The 22,529-nt window shown below is 40.3% G+C and overlaps 2 protein-coding genes and 1 long non-coding RNA gene across 3 annotated transcripts in view; 1 reads left to right on the top strand and 2 right to left on the bottom strand.

The window, feature by feature from the left end:
- Positions 1-22,529, bottom strand: part of LOC146523996 (uncharacterized) — a 315,951-nt gene that overhangs the window by 173,989 nt on the left and 119,433 nt on the right. The gene's annotated exons all lie outside the window — the stretch shown is intronic.
- On the top strand, positions 5,031-6,626 carry LOC146524001 (uncharacterized). Its single transcript, XM_085183777.1, has 2 exons — positions 5,031-5,553; positions 5,904-6,626. The coding sequence occupies exons 1-2, from the start codon at positions 5,201-5,203 to the stop codon at positions 6,133-6,135; spliced, it is 585 nt and encodes a 194-aa protein (XP_085039903.1). The 5' UTR covers positions 5,031-5,200; the 3' UTR covers positions 6,136-6,626.
- Positions 6,713-8,929, bottom strand: LOC146524000 (uncharacterized). Its single transcript, XM_085183770.1, has 4 exons — positions 8,418-8,929; positions 8,028-8,279; positions 7,345-7,434; positions 6,713-7,170 (listed from the first exon to the last, which is right to left on the bottom strand). The coding sequence occupies exons 1-4, from the start codon at positions 8,545-8,547 to the stop codon at positions 6,911-6,913; spliced, it is 732 nt and encodes a 243-aa protein (XP_085039896.1). The 5' UTR covers positions 8,548-8,929; the 3' UTR covers positions 6,713-6,910.

The following is a 22,529-nucleotide window of genomic DNA, read 5'->3' as shown; positions in this document are numbered from 1 at the left end:
CGTCCTGTTCCAACATGACTGCTCACCAGTGCACAAAGCAAGGTGCATAAAGGCCTGGGTAAGCGAGTTTGGTGTGGAAGAACTTGACTGGCCTGCACAGAGTCCTGACCTCAACCTGACAGAAAATGTTTGAGATGAATTAGAGTGTTGACTGCGAGCCATGCCTTCTCGTCCAACATCATTGTCTGACCTCACAAATGTGCTTCTGGAAGAATGGTCAAAAATTCCCATAAATACATCCCTAAACCTTGTGGAAAGCCTTTCCAGTAGAGCTAAAGGTGTAGCTGCAAAGGTTGGGCTGGCATCATATTGAATCCTACGGATTAAAGTTGGTGAAGGTGTGTAAAGGTGGATGAGCATGTCACGTCTGGCGTGGCAGACGTGACATGCTCGTGTGGAGTAGGAGAATAGGACCCAAGATGCAACTTTTGATGCGAGTGACCTTTATTTTATAAGGTGGGTGAAAACAAAAAGAAACGACAAAAGGGAGGATGGAAACTAAGCAAAACCTAAACTGGAAAAAAAACTAACAAAACAAACCTGAAACCAAAAACAGATGCAGGGAGACACGGAGAGAAACCACAGAATGACTGAGGGAGATTACGCAGACATACACACAGGGCAATCAGGGAACGGAAGACAGGAGGGAGACACGGCTGGGATTAATTGGACATAACAAGGGGAAGTGAAATTAGAAACACTGACAAGAAACACAGACCTTCAAAATAAAACAGGAAACACACCGACTGAGCTCTAGACACTGGCCTTCAAAATAAAACAGGAACTAACACACGCAAAGACACAGACTATGAACAAGGACTTAACACAGAGGAACACACAGACAGGAATGACTAAACACTAAACTGAGGAAGAACAGAACCAAAAACCAAAGAGCTAGAAAACCACAACCAAAATACATCACAACAATAGAAAACACAAAACACTGGATCAAAAGACCCAGGATCCTGAGAGAGCAAGTATTTTTAGCAATATAATGTATGTAAAGGGAATTTAAATTTCCAATTCTTTCACTTACAATTGCAACAAATCATAAGTATGTTTCTTTTTGGGTTTGATAAATAATACATTTGTATCTAAAAACAGACAAATACAGATATAATCTCACAGGACTCCATCACCTTAACACCTTAGAATAGTTTTTTAAAAGCCGGACATTTATTTAGGCCAATGTAAAGTCCTTAATTAAAAAAATGGACTAAACAAAAATCAAAAAAAGGAGCAAAGAAAACCCAAATCACTTAGTAGTAAGTCAGGAACGCTACAGGGACTCACTGGCAGACAAGCAAGCAGGTAAGAAGAAACAAACAACAGGTGAATACAATCAGTGAAGGTAGGAAGGAAATAAAAATGAAATGGGACATGACAGAAAACAGACTTTCAAACTAAAACAGGAATAATCCAAATCTAAATACAAACACTTGACACACAGGATGAGGAAACACGACGACTTCAACAAAACAAGACAGAGGAAGGACAGTGGCAACAATTTACAAATATTTAACATAGAAAATTACAAAAAATTGCCTTGCCTTAGGTTTCCAAAGCGGGCGCCCTCCTCACCCTGGCTACGCATTTAGAGCCTCCCTATGAAAATCCACGAGTTGGTGCCCCAAGATGAGGAGTTTAAGTATCTTGTAGCATGTTCATGAGTGAGTGGAGTGGAGTGAAGAGACTGAAAGACAGATTTTTGCGATCTAGGCAGCGATGCAGACATAATATTAATCTGCTGTGGTGAAGAGAGAGCTGAGGATGAAAGTAAAGCTCTCAGTTTACCAACTGATCTATGTTCTTTCCCTCCCCTACGGTCACGAGCTCTGGGTACTGACTGAAAGAATAAGATCACAGATGTAAGTGACGGAAATGAGTTTCCTCCGAAGGGTGTCTGTGCACACCCTTAAAGACAGGGTGAGGAGCTCAGAGGAGAACAGCTACTCCTGCACATATAAAGGGGTGAGTTGAGGTGGTATGAGTATCTGGCCAGCGTGCCTCATAGGTGAAGTGTTTCTGGCATGTAATGTGAGCCCCTGTGACAAACCCAGGACATAGTGGCAAGATTACATCTCTGGGCTGACTGCTCTTGTGTTTATTTTAGTTATTTTATATTATACTGATTGATTTCGTCATATAAATTCAATACTACCCCTACTAATACTACTAAATTATTATTATGATTATCCTTTTATGATTCCTTCTTACAGTAAATAAATAAGGGACCTCAATCAATTGTCCGAGTATGTAAAATATGTTGGTAGGATGAAGGTTAATGAAGTAGCTCTTACTGACCAAAACATTTGAAGCTCTCACAAATTCATACAGTGATTTTAATACTAAACTACTGCAGTCCTTTCCCTCCCACACACACTCACACTGCTTTGTCTGCAGCAGCTGTGTTGCTTTCAGTCTGTGTTTAACAACTTCATGTTTTTCCCAATATTATCTTCCTTTGCAAAATCAGCCAGTCTGTTACCAGAATGATTATCCGTAGTTGTGATCGTTTAGATGCTGGCAACGCCACTCCTTTCACGTGAATGCCCAGGGGAAATCCTGAGTTAACTTTCCAAGTTGATAACCAGCTTAGTGGGACTACTTATCCTAATTGCCTGTTTTAGGGTAGGGGTATCCAGATGATGGAAAGATACCTACATATTTGGGTAGAATAATAAGTGCATGTATTAAAGTGCCCCTTGTAAATTATTATATGGCAAATATTAATGCAATTAGAACTTCTGAACATGAGAGTTGCATTAGAGTAATGATGAGAGGTCTCCTATAGCAACAATTTTCATTCTGTTGCATGTGGAGTTTATTGTCTGTGATTCATAGGTAGAAAGTACAAAATGCAAACTTCTTCATATTTTGGAAATCAGTTGCAGCGTATCCCAGAGGATGTTTGCTGTTTTGTTTTTTAAGACTATAGCAATCAATCATTTGTCAGTAAGATGCCTTTATTTTTTATAGTTTCTTATAGGAAGGAAATAGAAACTCAAGTAACCATTGGTTACAACCAAGGTATACAGAAAAATGATTCTGAACATGCAACGCATCAAACCCAGAAGCAGATGAGCCACTCACTAAGTTAACAGTGCCATAAATGACTGATATGTCACTGGCAGCATGTGACCAACCTAAAAAGGTTGTTTCATGGATCCTGTGACTTACTCCATTATCAAATGGTTATAAAATAAAAGTCTATGAAGAACATAAAACACGTACCAGTAAAAAGCAACACTGATAAAAGGAAAAGAGATGAACACGGTAACATTGCTAAAATATGCTGCAGCGGTAAAATAAACATTTTAATTCCAGGTAATTATTTTTGCTTTGTGCTCTGTTCCATCACTCTGTTTAAGTTGTTCTGAAGTGGGGAAACCTGATTTTCTTAGTTTTTGGTTGTTTTTTTGTTTTTTTTACCACAACCTGGTATCAACATACAGACTATACAAATATATAATGATACGATACATTTGGTATCAAATGTATAGTGTTGGGGAGTAACGGAATACATGTACCGCCGTTACGTATTTAAAATACAAAATATGAGTAACTGTATTCCGTTACAGTTACAGTTTAAAAAGAATCAGAATCAGAATCAGAATTTATTTGTCACATACAGGTTGCCCTGCAGTAAAATGAGACACCCCCCCCCCCCCCCGACCTTACACACATAACACAGACATTACATTGGGGTTACAAGTCGGAGATCGGCAGTTACGGAAAAAAAAACACTGAAATGTACACACAATGGGAAGGTACAAGAGGAAAAAAAGAGACCCCTACTCATGCTGTGCTTCCGTGGTAGGACAGCACGAGAACAGGAAACAAAAAAACTCCTCTGCACAAAAAAAGCACATGAATGTTCACAGCACAACATTATGAAGACATAACAAGCCACAGGGTTGGGTAGGGGATGAGGAGTAATCCCAGGCAACACAGCAGACATCCTGCCACTGCGCCGACTCGCCAGCGCGGGCCCAGACCCGCCTCGTGTTCCCAGGAGGTAACAAGCATCGAAGGCGTTGGAAAGGGAAGGGGAGATGAGTGAGTGCTTATCAGTGTAAGTGTGTGTGTGTGCGTGTCCATAGTTCAGCTGAGACGGTGTCCTTCGCCCTATCAGGCTAAGTAAACAATCCTCCAGCCAATCCAGGTGGCCTTGCAGCGATGGGGAGAATAGTCATCACACAGTCGTTATCAGGGAGTGTTTGTCCGGCTTCAGCCTTGGGCCTGTGCAGCTGGCGCCGTGGTGGTGTCTGCATTTTGATCCCGAATTTGTTGATTTATTGAGAATTTTCAAAGCTGATCTTTTTAACACTCTGATACTGGTCTCTCGATCTCCCGTTGGAGAGCCGCGAGCCTCCCCATGATGGTATCAAACTTCTGATCCGTGGTGTTATCATTCTTTTGATTCTGAGACCTCACAACTGCAGTGATCCGTTCTGTGATGTGATCCAGCTTTCGCTCAAGGTTCTCATTTTGAGCAGGGCCCTCTCTGATGTATCCCACCATACGCTCAATGGTGTTGTTTTGAGCCTTCACAGAAGCCGTAAGTGTCTCCAAGGTGTTAACCATGCTGCGTTCGTTGTGAGAGGTCGCGACTCGTCCCGTTGCTTCGATTCCAGCGGGCAGCTTTGGGGGGGTTTGAACAGCCGGTTCCGCTCTGTTATTTCTCCGATAAGTCAGGGCCATGCCAGCTCCGATCAGCAAGAACCCCGTTATCATGGTTCCGAATAGGTAAACATCTTCAGCGTCCTCGATCGACAGTCCCGCCAGGCACACGACCCTCCATTTCTGCCACCCGTCCATCGTGTAACCGGCAGGGAAAGTCCCTCCGGGGCACTCGGGCTCTCCCGAGCCCAGACTTCTCGTTGAGAAGAGGGTGTCAATAGCATTCAGAGACCAGTTGATCAAATCCATAATTCTCTTTTAGGTTTTAGAGAACGACAGTGAGAGACTGTTCCAGGGAAAAGAATAATGCACATGAGACAGACAAGGACAGAGAGGCTAAGCAGGGAAGATAAGGGTAACGGTGTGTTCACACCGAACGCGATGGACGCGAACAAAAACGCCCCAAACGCCCCTAATTTGACGCGTGCACATTCGCGTCTCAACGCGTGTCCAAGAAAAATCCATCGCGCTTCAAAATATCATATTTTGACGCGCGTGAACCGGAAATGTGGGAGGGATGTGGGAGGAAGTTGTGCCAGACCGGTATCTTTGCAAGATGGCAGCTGTCGAGTTAGCGCTTGAAGAGAGAGTCTCCCTTCTCTATATACTGTGGAGAGCAGAGCAGCGGCGTAAAAGACGCCCTCGCCGTACCTGGGTCCATCAGGTCCTCCAGAGGCGTGAGCAGTTTGGTGAGTTTCACCATTTGCTCCAGGAGCTGCGCCTGGATGACGGCCGATTTCAGCGATATCACCGTCTTTCACTCGGCCAGTTTGAGGACCTGCTTTCCCGCGTCGGTCCCAGAATCGCCCGCCTAGACACCAACTACAGGCGCTCAATCCCACCTGCAGAGCGCCTGTCCATCTGCCTGAGGTTAGTAAAAGTATTTAATACGGTAGTCCTTTATTGATACCTGTGCTAATATATGCTAAACTATCCATTTATACACTGCTAACGTGGATGTGCTATGCTAACAGTGAATGCTCGGTTTTTACTGAAAGCAAACTGTGGTACGGAGACGACTGTTTATAATATTTCTAGTGATACTCAGAAGGTCTCATCAAGTCCCGATTTAATTCGATTTATGCTGTTATCAGTGTTTGCAATGATAGCATGGCTGTGGTGTCATATCAATGTATGCGCTCGGTGTTTGCTGATATCAAACTGTAGCATTAGGACCACTGAGTTAACCTTTGTAGTGATACTCACTCCTTTTTATTTAGACGGAGCGGAGAAGTGTGTGAAGGCAACTTGTGTTCTCCACAATTTTCTGCGCTGTGTGGACGAGAGAGGGGCACCTGCTGTGGTGGAGCCGTTGCAAGGCCTCGGTCGTATGGCAGCAAACAACTCCTCCAGAGAGGCTGTCCTGGTGAGGGAGAAATTCATGGCTCACTTCTCGGCGGAGGGAGCTGTGTCTTGGCAACCAAAGGAGTAGCCTGTTTGAAGTCCGAGTGACTTCCCCACAACGGCCACCCACAAACCTCTAAAGAGTGTTCCTGTCCTTTTAATTTTTTCTTAATAAATGGAGCTCTACTCCAAAATAAACGAACCTATTTTTACTCTCTTAAGTAACTTGTCTTCACTATGTTCCTATATACAGTGGTGCACAAGTTTGGGCAACCTTATTAATAGTCATTATTTTCCTGTATGAATCACTGTTACAATGAAAAATGTCACTTACATATATCATATAGGAGACACACACATTGATATACACTAAATATTTATTTCATTTCTCTTTTTTTGTGTTGCCAATTTATGCACCTGCTTGATTTAAACAGTTATTGCACACTTTCTGTAAACTGCATTTCACTTCTCAAATATCACTGTGTGTGTCTCCTATATGATATTTAACTGACTATTTTTATTGTGACAACCAATGATTTGTACAAGAAAATAATTACTTTTCACAATGTTGCCCAAACTTTTGCATCCCACTGTATTAGTATGTTTTGTCATTAGTATAATATGAAATAAATTCTACTTGTGTCAAGTCGGGTGCCAATATTTGCTGTGTAGTAGAACAGAGACATTTTGTCATTATAAATGTTTATTTGAAAAAATATAAATTCATTAACAAAAACATTTATCATAAATATATGAAATTTAACTATTTACAGAGAGACAGGAATAAAAAGGACCCAGCTTGGAGTGGAAGAGCCTCAGGGAGAAGGAGGAGAAAAATAAGAACATTGTTTCTGCCCTGGAGAGCTGCTGCCTCATCAGAAAACTACTGATCATTAGGGTCCAATGTTTCCAAATTTAACACAGCTGTGCTGTTTTCAAAAACTAATTTATAAATTTGAAATTTCACGAATTCTCGTGTCTGAGGCGGCATGCTCTCCAGAGCAGGAACAAGGCCGAGGAGGAAATGTTCAGTTGGAGACGGGCGTGGCCTCTTTAGGGACTCCAGGATGGCCAGCTCCACCGCCGATGGACCGTCCTGGGACCCGTCCCTCGCCCGCCTTCGAGCTGTCCTCCTCTGTGGGCCTGTAAAACACAGCACAAAACAACACAAAGTAATGAGAAGGCTGCTACTAGATTTTCATTTTCAAAATTGAAAAAAAAAAACAGGATATAAACTGATTGGTTGTAGATATTTAGTAAAGGTGATCACAAGGGAATTCAAGCAAGTAAAAAGCTGTCAGTGCTTGATGTTCATACCTGTGGGTGCAGCAGCAGGAGTGGAGGGACCAGGGACTGGAGAGCCAGGAGAAGAGACAGCTGAGGACTCTGCTGCATGATTACTTGACTCTATGAAGACAATATTAAATGTTAATATTATTATTAATGTTAATATAGGTTGAAGACAACAGTCATAGAGAATATTATATTATTATATACTTATATACTTATTATTATATACAGTGGTCTCATTTATTGCAGCACATGAACAGTAGTCACAGTTCTCACAAGTTGATTCTCAAAGTGAAAACCTTTGTCGATTTTAAAACGTAAAAGTATTATGCCGCGCTTTTTCTCCGTCTGCGGCGCCACTTTTGTGCGCCTTTTTTGCTCCCGGTGCAGGTGTGTATTTCCGAATGAGGGTCATAGTTATGAGTGTTTTTGTGCTGTTTTTTTCTATTGGACATGATGGTTATCAAAACCAAACATGATAAGTTTGGCAAGCGCAGGAGACACGACACGGAGGAGATTTGTCATTTGGGCTGCAGAATGCAATGCACATCGTTGAAAGCTGTACGGTGCCATAAAAAAAATCAGCGAAAAGGCAGGCAGTGACGGATGAACAGCGGGACTACTGTATACTGTTTATTAATAAACAAAATATGTTCCTGTATGACAACACGCATAAATTAACTGCCTACATTAACTCAATGTAAACATACCTTCTGACTGACACTCCCCTGCTGCCTCTCCGGGCTGTCCCTGGTCCTCGGGGGAGAAGTTCTCCACGGTCCGCACCATATTACCGCTAGTCTCCCGCGGGGTGAGGAAGGGGTCCAGAAACCCCATGACCGCGAAGAACTTCCATTTTCTCCCCGATCCTGCTGCAGACCCACTCCTCTTCTCCTTCTCTGCCTTCTTCTCCTTATTATATGTGTCCCTGAGGCTCTTCCACTTTCTCCTGCAGATGTCCTCTGAATAAACGCATTATCTTGTTAGCGGAAAGGTATTTGTACATCAGTGGGAAAATAGCGGGACAGTAGGCGGGCTTGCTAGCTTTTGCGCGGGTTCATCGGGTCAGTCTGAAAATTAAAAAGAAGGAATGAACTTACCAGGTTGCCCGATCTCCTCACTTATGTGTCTCCAAGCTAGGTCCTTTTTATTCCTGTCTCGGTAAAAGTAGTAGCTAGCATCGTACAGCTCCGGGTGATTAGCCACGGCACTGATTAGCTTTTCCTCCATACTGAATGAAGAATGAATTCGGGCTTTGGCTGGACCTGCCCCTTTGACCTAGGTCAGAGCCACGTCACCAGGCCCCTGATTGGTTGTCGCGGCGCGATTTGACGCTGGAGTTCAGATTTTTCCAACTCGAGCGGTAGACGCGAAACGCGCGTATGCACAAAATGCAACACAAAAACTCACGCGCGTGGTTTTATTCGCGAGTCAAACGCGCCAGACGCGCTACACTGACGCGCGTTTCACGCGTTTTGGCGTTTTCGCGACGCAAATCTGCTTCCGAATTTTCGCGGGACCCGCAATCGCGCGTCATCGCGCTTTTCCATTGACTTTACATGTAAACCTGACGCTCTATTCGCGTCCATCGCGTTCGGTGTGAACACACCGTAAGGAGGAGAGGAGAAAAATGCGACCGCCTCCGCTGAGAGCCAAAAGAGAAGAGGTGGTATTTAGAATACAGTTACTTTGTTGAAATAAATGGATTACACGGCGGTACTTCCCTGTTTCATATTGTCGCGGGTCAGGACTGTTTGGGTTTTGTTTGACAGCTACGTTCTGTTGTTCCAGGTGGCAGCGTTACGGTTGCCATGGTTACAGGGTGACGCTCTCTCTCTGCGTGTTTCCTGGGTGAGAGAGGCCTTTTTGTTGTTGTTGTGCTAAGCTAATAGGCAGAATGCTACAGGTATAGCTCTAAAGAATGTAGCATCATGGGCAGTGTAGTCCGTGCTGCAGGGAGAATGGACTGCCGTACACGTTATGTGTCTGTGAGCGAGGGAGGGAGAAAAAGGAAAAGTACGAGCTGTCATCGAGCAGAAACGGGAGCTGGAAGCATGTAAATATAATAATAACCACTGCAGCCAAGAAGAGTGCCTGACGAGCCCAGTTGTAAGTAAGCTATTAAGACTCGACTGTACACCGTGTTCGTGTTTTTCTCTGAAACAATAAGTTCCGTTGGAGCAGCCTTTCAACGCCTCTCTCTGTCTCTCGCTAGCAAAGTTGACCCAGACAACAAAGTAAAGCTAGTTTTCGGCTACGAGCCCGACACAGAACCCACCGTATTAGCCAGAGGTCCCTTTACTACGGTTCGGAGCCGCGGACCTTCAGTTACAGTAATAAATCACAGCAATAGTACATTCATGTAGTTGTAAACAGCATGATAATATATTAAGTAATCCAAAGTATTCAGAATACGTTACTCTCATTGAGTAACGTAACGGAATACGTTACAGAATACATTTTGGGGCATGTATCCTGTATTCTGTAATGGCATACATTTTAAAAGTAACCTTCCCAACACTGCAAATGTATGTCATACCACAACCAGCAATGTTTGAATCACACTAGTTTAAGGATGAAACAACTACCAGTAATCTAACAGAGCTAACGGGGAGTTACTTGTTGCAACTGTGATGAGCTGAAAAGCATCTGTGATTGGATGCCACAGAAGATTGAGGCAGATGAACTACACCGGCAGCAGACCGCATCGAGTTTCATTCCTGTCAGACAAGAAAAAAACAAATACAAATCCGAGGTTGCAGTGGGCACACGATCAATAAAGAATACAGCTGTAAACGGAAAAATAAAATAAAAACCTGACCATAATGAAGATCAACAGATTATGTAGACCCAACTTGCCTTGTCTCAACATGCTGGTAGTGGAATAATGTGAGGAAGACTTTCTTTGTATATTCCGCTTCCCTTTACAGCCACACTTCACCCCTATTTCAGTGGCTACCTCCAGTGCTATGCTGCACCATGTAATAATGCAGAAGTAATTTCGACACTGATTTTATGATAAAGAGTTCACTGAACATCAGTGGCACTCCCACCAGAGCATCACAGCACCTTTGAGATGTGATAGAACTCTTTTTTTTTTTTTTTTTTGCAGCTGACAATAGATTTGCAGATAGTACGTGGCACATTTATGTTAACATGGATCAGCGTCTCAAAGGAATGTTTTCAACATCTTTTTGAATGCGGTGGGGACTTAAAAAATTAACAAGGAGGATTCTGACAGCATAAGAAGATGAACGTGACAGAGCAGACTGAACTGGGGGAAAAAAAAACAACCCAAAACAGGAAAACATAAAAGAAATAGGAATCACAACGAAAACATAATTCTTGCTGAACTTATGCCAAACTGTCATATGACACATAAAGTTGAAGACATGGAACACAGTATTGGGTAAAGTTTCTCTTACAATAAATTAGGTTTGGGCTTCATAACCAGAGATTATGACTTTCCCTCTGGGAGGTTGGCGAGCTGTGAGCTGCTTTTCTGTCATGTTTCCTTTCCTAATGTGAAAATAGGCCACTTTTATCAGACACTGTAATGATCAAAAAAAGAATAATTTTCATTGTAATGCATGCTGGTTGATGCAATATTAATGAGCCATGATCGAATTTCATACTGCTTTTGACATCTGACAAAAAAAAGTGTAAATGAAACTATAGCTGCATAAACATACTTTAGATAGATATTTAAAGAGTCTACATGCATAATTAAAAGACAATTCACAAGTGAATTTTGCACTTTGGACACACAAAGTTAGTTGGGCTACAAAGACAGCTGAGTGGGAAAAGAGCTAAGGTCATGCACGGATCAGAGGAGCAGTGGACAGACACATGTAGTCAGTGGCAAGTCAGAACTCATCGGATGCAGTGAAGACCGGTGCACAGAGCAAAGCCTTATTGAGCAGTCACATGGAGAATGGAGATGGTAGTGATGGATCACACAGTGCACTTATAGTGCTTCAGTAAGTGAATCTGTCAACATAGCATCAGTTACTGATAGTCAGGCTTGAGATCATTACCATCCTACTTTAAATGTCTTCACCAGATGCAAGTTGCTCTTTCACAAATGTGAGAGGCAGAGAAATTTAAGAGTAGTAAAGAACATATTTTCCTATTTTAGTTAATGTCATCATCATTTTCATGCTGTAATAGTGAACATTTTAAAGGGCTATTTGTGTGACAGACTATAACCCTCTCAGAGAAGTCTAACAAAACACTGACAAAACATGAATATAAATTAAAAAGGCCGTCTCCAGATTGTTTTTGCAGAGGCATCTTTCAATTGGCATTCCTTGGATCACTGCTAATGTGATGTGACCACAAAATTGTTCATTTGTCTGTTTTTTGTTTTTGCCGCGATGACACAGCACGAACCTCCAGGGGCTTTACTTCTATCAACAGAAACCTGCATCATCGCCCGTCATAACATGTTTAGAAAGTAATTAGTCAAATAGCCTCTGATCTCTAACTGTCAGGCAGTAGCAAGAGTTTAATTTTCTAATCTGGCAGTCATGCTATCGGATTTGCAGGAAAATAATCTAGTGTTTATTGAATGCGCTGAAAAAAAATGGTGCTTAAATGAAGGTTTAAACACTAAAACTTCTCAAAGGACCAAGCAACTCTTTAAGAGCTCTTGGTCAAAGTACTTGCTGACCAACAGCTCTCATCTAATTGTTAGAATACAGGAAACAAGGATAATAATGATGACTCTGCAGAGACAGACTGAGCATCTAAATACAATTCACATAAATGAACAAATGGATACAACATAAGCAGATGAATGGGTTTGGAATGGAGGTAGGAATGGATAGAAAACAGAACAGACAGATGGAAGTAAATTATTATTCTCTGACCCGCAGATGGTCTTCGCTGTGGTGTGAAGACAGCCAAACCACAGACAGATCTGCTGAGCATGACTTCCTTTGAACAAAGCATTTATTGTAGATGTAGCAGTTTCAATCTGGGTAATTTACTCAGCCTACTCAATCATATTTTAAATTCTGTCATGAATTTAAAACACGCCTTTCCTCTGCCTGAAAGATCTATGAAAGGATGTTAGGGTTATCCACTGAGCATTTACTGTTACTAGTGATGGGATTTCCGGCTCTTTTTAGAGATCCGGCTCTTTCGGCTCGGCTCACTAAAAAGAGCCGGCTCTTTTGGCTCCGAACCGGCTCTTCAGGTTGTTTTGTTGCTTTAATTATTTAATCATTAACAATAATATAAAATTATGCAGAAAAGGAATTACTAATGTTTAAAAAAAGTGGTTTTATTTATATATGTTTATATATGGCCCCTAGAGACAAAGCACGTACAAACTCTAAAGCATATACAAACTCCAAAAAGCACGTACAAACTCCAAAACACATTTCTAGCGTTTACTGAACTTCCAAAACAGAGCTACCCAGATCACTTAAATTACACAATTGAAAGCATGTGTGTATTGTTTGTGTATTTATAGACAAGCACTCATATTTATTCAAATAATTTAAAAAAAAGTTCATTTACCTGTTACTACCACACACCAAATCCGGTTGTTGATACTTCCTGGCTTGTGTAGCCACTAGGAAACAAAAGCTCAACACTGCGCCCTAGCATCCTGGAGCACTTCTGTTGTCTTTTGTACGTGATTCTGAGTTTGTACGTGTTTTGGAGTTTGTACGTGCTTCTGAGTTTTTACGTGTTTTGGAGTTTGTACTTGCTTCTGAGTTTTTACGTGTTTTGGAGTTTTTACGCGTTTTGGAGTTTGTACATGCTTAGGAGTTTGTACATGCTTTGTCTCTAAGGGCCACCATAAATATACTTTATTTATTCACTCCACATAAAATGTAATAAATAAATCATATAATACAAAAAACAACTATTTACATTTAAAATTTTTACATTTTCAGCTTTTTCCTTTTAAACAAATTTAACCACAAACCGCAAACCACAACACAATTAAATATAAATTAAAATATTAAAACAAAAAGAAGATGCACATTCTCTGTCATATGGGCCTGCATGATTTCTGAATCCTTTATCATCTGCAACTGAAAATAGTGGATGATTACTATACCTTTCTAATGTGACGTTGTTGTCCCTCGCTCTCTTTCTCTCTGGCTCTGAGTGTAACTAACGCCCCTCCCCCCTCTGCTCAGCGTAAAGTACAGGCCGCGTGTGCGGAGTTTAGCGGAAAAAAGGGCGAGAGAGAGGGTGAGAGAAAGAAAAAAAAAAAACCTCACGGCTCCCAATAAGGAGCCGGCTCGCGTCGTTCACTTCAAAGAGCCGGCTCTAAGAGCCATTTCGTTCGCGAACGACCCATCACTAACTGTTACATTTCAAATGTCTGTTGATAAGTTAGAACAACAGCACTGTGTCGAGACACTTGCCAGCTCTTTATAGTTTTCTTCTAGGGAGCCAGAGTTTGTTATTTAAAGTGGTCTTGACCAAAGTTCTCCAGGCTCTCTAGAGGTCTTTCAAAGTTTTTCTTTGAACATTGGCTGCTTTTTAACGCACTTTGAGTCGAGTCTTTGTACTGGGCCATTTTACAAGAAATAACTGACCTATAACTCATTTGAGTATTAAAAAAGTCACCTAACCCAAGGGATGAACCAGGGTTGTCGCTACATGTTGCAGACAACTTAGCAAAAGCCACTCTGCTACTAGCACCTTGTTGCAGAAATATGTTTGTATTGGACCTGACACAAGTTTTTTTAAATATGTTAAAAGGCTGATAGGCCAGTGTGAAAGTGGGCCCAAAATCAGACCCAATACACGGTCAATTCCAACTGATTTTATTAAACACAGGGATAATCAATAGCAGAATGTAGCACAGAGGAAACTTCACAGAGCCTGGATCCACTGCAACGGAAAGATTATCTAAAGTACAGGAGATTTCAGGTGACTTTTTTAACTAGGTGAGTAAAGAAGGTTGCTTACTTGTCAGGCTGGCAAGTAGAGGCTATTGAGGGAGAGGTGACTCTCCAGGGGCAGTGGCGAAGTGAGCAGCAGGTGAAGGAAGACGTCAGACATTATTTCCTGAAGCGTTGGATGGTTGTGGTGAGCAGGAGGGCAGGCAGGTGAATTTCCATATTTTTGACAGGAGGTCGAGTGAACGGTGCGACAGCAGCTGGGAGGAAGATTCAGGCAGGCAGCGAGTTGGGGCAAGGGACCGGTGACAGAAGAAATCCAGGTAAGAATGGAGGTAAGTGTATAACGATCCGGAGGTGCAGGTAGCTAAAGACACAAGCACGCAACATTAAACAAGGGAACACTTGGCGCAAACAAAACACGGAGATCAATTTACAGATTTGCTGTTTAGCTGACAATCTAGTAAAGACGGGGGTCTGAATTAGTCCTTAAGACTGCCACACTGATTGCCGATAATTAGCTGGATTTTGAGAGAGAATGGAACAAAAGGCAGCCAACATCCAAAAAGTCCTTCAAGAAGCCTAGAAAACTATTCATGAAGATTAATTAAGAAATAACACGAAAGCCTTCGAGAGTTCAGGCAGAATTGAAGAAGGTGGTCACACAGGCTATTGACTTTTAATGCTTCGAATTTACAATTTTTTTGTTTCTAGCACTAAATAAAGAAACGAGTGGTGGCTTGAGACTATTGCACAGCAGTGAAGCCTCTTCAATAACGATGACTTTGTGACTTTAAAAAAATCCTTCTGCCCTCTGGCTACAGTGCAACCGAATGCCCCGATACTGTGTGCCAGTTATCACCTGTAACAGTATGTGGGGATTATCACCTGATGGTTCAGCAGGAAGTACCTCTAAACCCCCTTTGAGACTTACATGACCCTTACAAGTGTTGTACAGAGCAGAAAAAAATAATAACTCACTTTACACAGAATGCAGCAAGCAGAAATTCATGACTGTGGGGCTGGGTGTGTGGATTAGAGAGGAAGACGACGAAGGTCACAGGTAGAGAGCACTGAGGCAAGTCAGTGTACTTGAAGTAACATGAAGAGAAAAACTATAGCGTTAAGATGAGCGAGTTGACACCAACAACTTGAAACACTTCTTTCTATCTCACATCCATCAGTATTTTTTTTTCTTTTTAAAGTCTCCTATAGTTTTCCTAGTTTTAAATCTAAACACCTCTGACCTTGAGTGCAGAAGGAACGAAAGCATGGAGTGCCAAGAAAGACCTTAGCACCTCGCTGCATGTTGAGTGTGTGTGGACAGAGTATATAGGAAAAAATAGAGATTGGATGCTTGGTCCTACCAGTAGGTGCACAATGTCTGTCATGATACGACTGAAACAACAATAAACTTTTATCAAGAAATCATATCATGATGATTGTTTAATTTACAGGTTGTGTTTCACTTGAGTATGAATGTGACTGTGACGGTTTCTGAGAGTGACTGTAAAAGAAAACAGCACTTTTGACAAAGAAGAAGAAGCATGGTATATAGACAAAAGTACTGAGCCACATGCACATCATAGCTCCAGATGTGCCGAGCTATTGAAAGCCATGCAACAAACCTTACTCTGTAACTTTGGCTGAATCGCTGTCGATTCTGAGTGCTTCCAGTTGATTGTAGAATTTCACAAACTGTACTCCAGTGAGCTCTTTAGAGCAACCCGTTCTTTCATAAATGTTTGTAAAGGCAGAATGCATGGCTAGGTGATTGGTTTTATACACATGTAGCATTAGCAAAACACCTAAATTCAGATATTAAGTGGTGTTGTCCAAAACTCATGTCCATATAATGTATGCAAATAAATAAATAATACAAGGGTATGAAGGGTAATAAATAATAATAATGGATTGCACTTATATAGCGCTTTTCGGGACCCCTCAAAGCGCTTTACAATTCCACTATTCATTCACTCTCACATTCACACACTGGTGGAGGCAGCTACAGTTGTAGCCACAGCTGCCCTGGGGCAGACTGACAGAGGCGAGGCTGCCATATCGCACCATCGGCCCCTCTGGCCAACACCAGTAGGCGGTAGGTGAAGTGTCTTGCCCAAGGACACAACGACCGAGACTGTCCGAACCGGGGCTCAAACCGGCAACCTTCCGATTACAAGACGAACACCCAACTCTTGAGCCACGATCGCCCCTTCAAATGCTGGGTAAACAAACAGCCTTTGAAGCTGTATTTTATTTAGTTTCTAAAATTCTTTAATCTCTGAGCCTGAATAGCGTTGTAAAAGCTACAACAACTTGACCTTAGAGATACATAGATACAGAGATTTTGCATAATAAAGTCAGAAATGGTGACAAAACTAAAACAATAAAAACTCTTGCAGTTTCAAAAGTATGAGAGATTTTCAAACTGCCTCAAATAAAGTAGGTCTTCTGGACCAAACAAAACAAAAACAAAAACACCTTTATATGTCAAACTGTGATTACCAAACATTACATCAGAAAGACAAGGTTCTTCATGTTCTTGTTGATTATTACAGTTACTTTGTCCTTATATTTGAACGTGTTATACATAGTCAAATTTGTATTTATGCATACTGGGCGTTCAAGGTCCCAATTAAAGAGGAGAGGACAGAGTCGTGTCTCTTGTGGACTCACTTTGCAATTTAAGTAGATAAGAGTGGCTTGTTGTTCACGGCTGGTCCCTGTGGCGAAAGATTAAAGCGCAACAGTGGACATACAAGCAAGTCAAAGACAGGTAAATGGAAACTACTGGATTAATTTATTGTACAATATATAATACAGCTAAACACTTAATAGGGGAAAGGTTAGTGTTAATGTGTCAGTTACTATGGCAATGTTTCATTGAGGGAATAAAATCTCAAATGCAAATGTTTTATAGAGATATCTTTAAACATTTTTGAGCATTTTAACTAATTAGGTTATCAAATCTAAGCCCATGGTTCACTAGTAATTTCAACAGGTTTATTTATTTATATATTAAGCTCAATTTCTACGGCTACTGTTTTAAACAAATAACACAATAATTGTCAAAAAGTCAACATAAAAAGATTTGATATGTCTTGTAATCTGTCTGCTTTTACTGATATGAGTCAGCCTCTTAGTCCACAGAAAACCACAAAAATGTCCTTTTTAAAACAGAAGTCACTCTACATCTATTAGAGTGGTTGTTGCATTGCTGATGTTTGAATATCAGGCATAGGGGAAAATGTAGTTCACTTGTCTGCTTGCTGAATCTCCACAGACAATTAGGTCTGCCTCCTTAACCCTAAACCTATTTTGTCAGAATATTAATTTCCATATGACTTGATATAGTGTCAGTGCAGGAGAAACTTCTGGCTGAACTTGCTGTCATTCTTGTACTGGGTAGAGATTCGGGGCTTTGAATTTCTAAATTTAATTGTTAAGGCTAGAAGTAACTCTGCTCAGCTTGTTCCCTTTTTACATGTGCTCTGCTGCCCTCAACTTTTCTAGACCTTAGTTGAATGAGCTGTATGTAAGAATGCAAATGTCTAAATCAGAACGACTCGACGGTGAGCTAACTTTACCCTGCAAGCTTCCTAGTAATCCATTTTTACGCATTGAACTCTAGACAACTTCACAAGAATCAGGTTAGGTCATAAGTTGCCTTTTCTCCAAAGAACCGCTTGTCAATACTGCAAATACACATGTATAGAATGAATCTTGTTTAGTGTCACATTGCTAATTGCTTATTCGGTGGCCAATTGCATTATGAGGTTACACTATAAGTAGGAGCTTCCATCTAAACATCTGTCTCTCTTGCTCTCCTGTTGCTGTAAACATCCAGGTCTCCTTCCACCCAGCTTCCATAACTATCACCTTTTAGGAGTCTCAGTTGCCTTTGTCTGAATTGGTTTTATTGTTGCTGATTGATTGCTACTTGTACTTTTGTAGAAATTGCCTGTGGACTCTTACTTTCTCAGAAGCTTCTCTCCATGGATGGCTGATGTGTCATTTATTCTTTTATTCTTTTCATTTATTCTTTTATGCTGCATGTTATTGGACTCTGTAGTAAGCAGGTGTTCTGAGCACTGTGTTGGCTGCTTCTTTTAGAAACAGGCAACGCCATTTGATCAGTATCTAACTTTAGCTTCTTGCGAACTTGGATTTATTTCTGTTATCATCTTTTACTGTTAACGTTATTTTTATTGTGCATGGGTCTGGGTGGGTGGCTAATAGCCTTACAGCGGAGCTGCTATGCTACTCTGGCCTAAAGAAGTGTTCCTTCTTTGTTTCTTTCCTTTATCTTTTTTGTTTTGCCACTTTTTTGATGTTTTTATTTTGTTGCTGGCTTTGCCTCTTTTTTCTTTAGGGTTACTTTCTAGGTCGTATCTTAAAATAAAAATGTGTCCATTCCAATGAATGGTTGGACACTCGTATCTGTTACAATCAGTTCTCTATCTGAGCCACAACTGTCTCAGATTTTCTGTGGTGACCCAGAAAGTTTTATTATATTTTATTTAATCTGTCAGCTCTTCAAAAACCCTTTTTTAAAACAGTATGAGTAGGTATGTGTGGAATATGAAAAGCTGTTAATGCCTTTAATCTATTAAATTGTTACTTTTTTTTAGAGAAGCTGATGTGTGGTTGTTAACCACTTCACAAAACAAATAATTGGTTTATATGCTTGAAATTGAAGGTCATTTAATTTACATTTTGTTTCTGAGTGACTGTTTTAATTTTATTTTCCTTTCTTTTTTTTTTTAACTATGGGAAGGAGGCCCTGCTTATAGCTGTGAATCACCAGTGTGTAGGGATGCACCGATACCGATACTGGTATCGGGTATCGGGGCCGATACTGTAAAATGTGTGTGTACTCATACTCGTAAAAGTTAACCGATACCATGAACCGATACTAACTTATTTTATTAATCAGAGGGTGGCTTGTCATTTCTGTTGTAGTTTTTTAGATTGGCCACTAGGGGGCCAATTATTATTTTATTTATTATTTATTTTATAATTTTTTATATTTTATTATTTATTTAATAATAATTATTTTGTTTGTTTGTTTACAATATGGACACTCTGCAATAATTTAAACGTTTATTTTATTCGCAAACCTAATTTGTATTTATTTTATTCCAAACAGAAGTGTTTATTTATTATTCTGAAAGCTCGAGACAGTGCCAATAGTTCAGTGATATTTTGTAAAATTACAATGTGGAGACTCTGCAATAATTTAACAGAAGTGCTTATTTTTCACTTGAAATTTTTTTGTGGTCATTTTTATTAAGATTTTATTTTTTATCGGCAGGGAATATAATAAAACCTGTCTTCCAATTAGTTGTATTTGTGTGTGTGTGTGTGGTAGAAGTATCGTTTTTTTGTACTCTGTATCGGCAAGTACTCAGATCCAAGTATCGGTATCGTATCGGTTTGAAAAAATTGGTATCGTTGCATCCCTACCAGTGTGTTTCTGCAGTACGGTTAACTACAGAAAGGGTGATGGTTTTTCTTATGTTTTGAATATAATTTTTTATAATAACTTATGTATTTTTGTTTTATTTAAAAGCCAAGAGCCTCAAGTAGAGGTGGCAATGTGCCTTGATGGGATGATCTACTTCCATGTGCTGTGATTGTTTCTGCACCCCCTGGTTTGAGCTTTATCTTAGTGTTAGTGTGTAGTGGTGAGATGCACTTATGATTGATGGCTCTTTTATATGTTTCTTAACTAGCTGTTAAAATCACTGTAACCTGTTAGTGTGTGTAATGACCAATGAGCCCATGTTACTGTATAATCACTAGCTGGGTAAGCCTTCTTTTTACAGTGAAATATTTTAGGATGTATGTCAGAGGAGTGGCCGGCATGTCGCAATAAAATGTTCACAGAAGTAATGTAGTTTCATTTTTTTATATTTGGTTTGATGCATGACTATCCACAGAAATGGCATACAGATACTGTTACAGAAAGACCAGATTAAAACTTGCATAGTTCCTTACTGACAGAAGTTGACAAAAAAGGATCAATAAAGGAATCTTAAAATTTATATCAAGACTTCCCAAATCGAACCTGGCTTGTTCATTATAGCTTGTGAACGGGATTTATTTCTTCTACTTGCCTCGGGTCATTGATTAATTGATGATGATTCTGTGCACCTGTGTTAAGTTTTGCACATGTGTGTATGCCTTGATTGTTCTTGTTTTCCATTTTGTTCTGTAACAGTATAATAGTGCCTTCTTTTTATCATTACAATGCCATCCTCGACAGATTAGAGTACAAAATCATGGAGCAAAAAGGAGTCCAAAACATAAAGAATGTAAGAAAGTCTGCATGCTGACTCTGCTGCAGCTCCCAACCATATAAATTTATTAACACACCACTTGGGCTTGAGGATTATTGGACTGATGAAGATGTGAAAATCAATGTCAGGGCTACACTTAAGGCACAGCACTGTGGAGCTTCCTCAGACTATTCTGGAGTAGTTTGTTTTTCCAACTGAGGCGAGTATTCACAAGAAAGGTAAAATGGAACATGTTGTAAATGTCACACTTTTGCACACTGTACAAAATCTGGACCTATATTGTGAATATGCGTGCGTGGATAAAATATTTCTAGTTTTCCTTACTTTGGCTTCCATAAACACAAAGAAAACTGTATAAAACATGTAAATCTGGGCCTAGATCAACTTAAAGAACATCAAAAAACAAAAGCCACAACATCAGAAACAGCAAATCCAATAGCTGTCTCATTAGGCTGGTTGCTATTGATGTATAAGCTCCCTTCAGCAAACAACATGAAGCTCCCACTGTTCCTCAGAGTCGATGAGTCAGAGTTGCACTATGCATGGGCAGCAGTACTCACTGGTATTGTATCAGAGCTGTCTATCAATATTCTTTTCATGCTCATGATCAAAACAGAGGACTAGGCATTTGCATGCTCAACATTTACTTGTAGCTATGTGCCTTTCTGCAAGATATGTAACTGACTACAACTGTAGTTACAGTAGCAGCTCAGTGAGACTGTCGTTGGCAGGAACATCCTCTAGTATAGAAAAAAATCTAACTTTTTATATGATGCAGCAGCACTAAAATAAGATTAGTCTTCATTTTTAGAGGGAAAGATGGGGAGAAATCAGTCTTAGCAGTGGCCACATAAACTGCAGCTGCAGCAATACTGAAAATATTAGAATTAACATCTACGTAAACCCGGAGGCCACAGCATCCCACTCTCTTTGTGACGTGACCAGGATGCAGCTCAGAGCAGACTGCAAAAAGACACCTAGCTGGTTTTCTCTGACATAAGCAATGTTCTAGGTTTTACCTTCTAAAGATGATTTTAAGATATGATGCCTAAATGTGCTAAATCCAAATTGTGTTCTCTTTAGTAACTGGTTGAAACGAGCATGTTCCACATCAATATTGTATGCATAGTTATGACAAGTTGTACAGAGACAAAATTTTACAGAGGAATAAGAGCAATAGAAAGTACTTGAAAACATTTAAACCTCTATGGGATGTACTAGAAGGTGGAAGGTGCTGAATTAAACCTCCTAGAACATTACCTGCATCGATCTATTAAGCATCATTTGAGGAAAGGTGTCTGCACAAAGCCGGAAGGATAAAAACAGGTAGTCCTGTTCACCCTCCCACCATGTGACTACTGATACAGAAATATCTGCTGCTGTTTCTTTCCCAGCGTTTTGTTTTAAAACATGCAAAATTAATTGAATTCCTATACTAAATTATTCATTTTAGTATTTAAATTTTTGTTGTTGTTTGTTTTGTTGAGCAATCTTGTGTTGCCAAATGAGAGTTAAATGATCTCTTATGATTCTCCACAAGAGTCCGAGACATGACAATGAAATGTGGCAGTGATATTGTCAGGTTGTAGTAATTCCAATGTCATCCATGAAGGGCAAAGTCCTACTCACAATGGTTGTGGTTTTTAACTGTTTTTCGCCGGTTTACAGAAAAAGTCAATGGCATTAAACACAAAAAACAGTTACAATCTGAAATATTTCCAGCATCTGGACAGTATTTCTTCTCCATAACATTTCAAAACACCCTGAAAAAGAGAAGGGCAATTACTTTAGATGTTAAAATAAGCAACCTCTTAAAATTTATTGGAGCTTCAGTGTCAGAAGATTGAGAGGATTTATATTTACATTAGGAATTTATCTGACATGCTTGGTCAAAGAATGTCTTTCTACATGGTATCACAAGGCAGTGTGAGCACTTCAGGTAAGGTGGCTGATTACTTGTGAAGAATCCTTTATTCCCATGAACAGTGTTGGGAAGGTTACTTTTAAAATGTATTCCATTACAGAATACAGAACACATGCC

Source organism: Neolamprologus multifasciatus, chromosome 2, assembly GCF_963576455.1.
Source record: "Neolamprologus multifasciatus chromosome 2, fNeoMul1.2, whole genome shotgun sequence".
Lineage (NCBI taxonomy): Eukaryota > Metazoa > Chordata > Actinopteri > Cichliformes > Cichlidae > Neolamprologus > Neolamprologus multifasciatus.
The sequence above is the reverse complement of the archived record's forward strand: the minus strand, read 5'-3'. Positions and strand labels throughout refer to the sequence as shown.

Coding starts and splice junctions, on each gene's coding strand:
- LOC146524001 (XM_085183777.1), top strand. CDS start 5,201: ATGTGGGAGGAAGTTGTGCCAGACCGGTATCTTTGCAAGATGGCAGCT. Junction 5,554..5,903: donor CGCCTGTCCATCTGCCTGAG/GTTAGTAAAAGT, acceptor CTTTTTATTTAG/ACGGAGCGGAGAAGTGTGTG.
- LOC146524000 (XM_085183770.1), bottom strand. CDS start 8,547: ATGGAGGAAAAGCTAATCAGTGCCGTGGCTAATCACCCGGAGCTGTAC. Junction 8,280..8,417: donor TGAGGAGATCGGGCAACCTG/GTAAGTTCATTC, acceptor GCGTTTATTCAG/AGGACATCTGCAGGAGAAAG. Junction 7,171..7,344: donor TCCTGCTGCTGCACCCACAG/GTATGAACATCA, acceptor TGTGTTTTACAG/GCCCACAGAGGAGGACAGCT.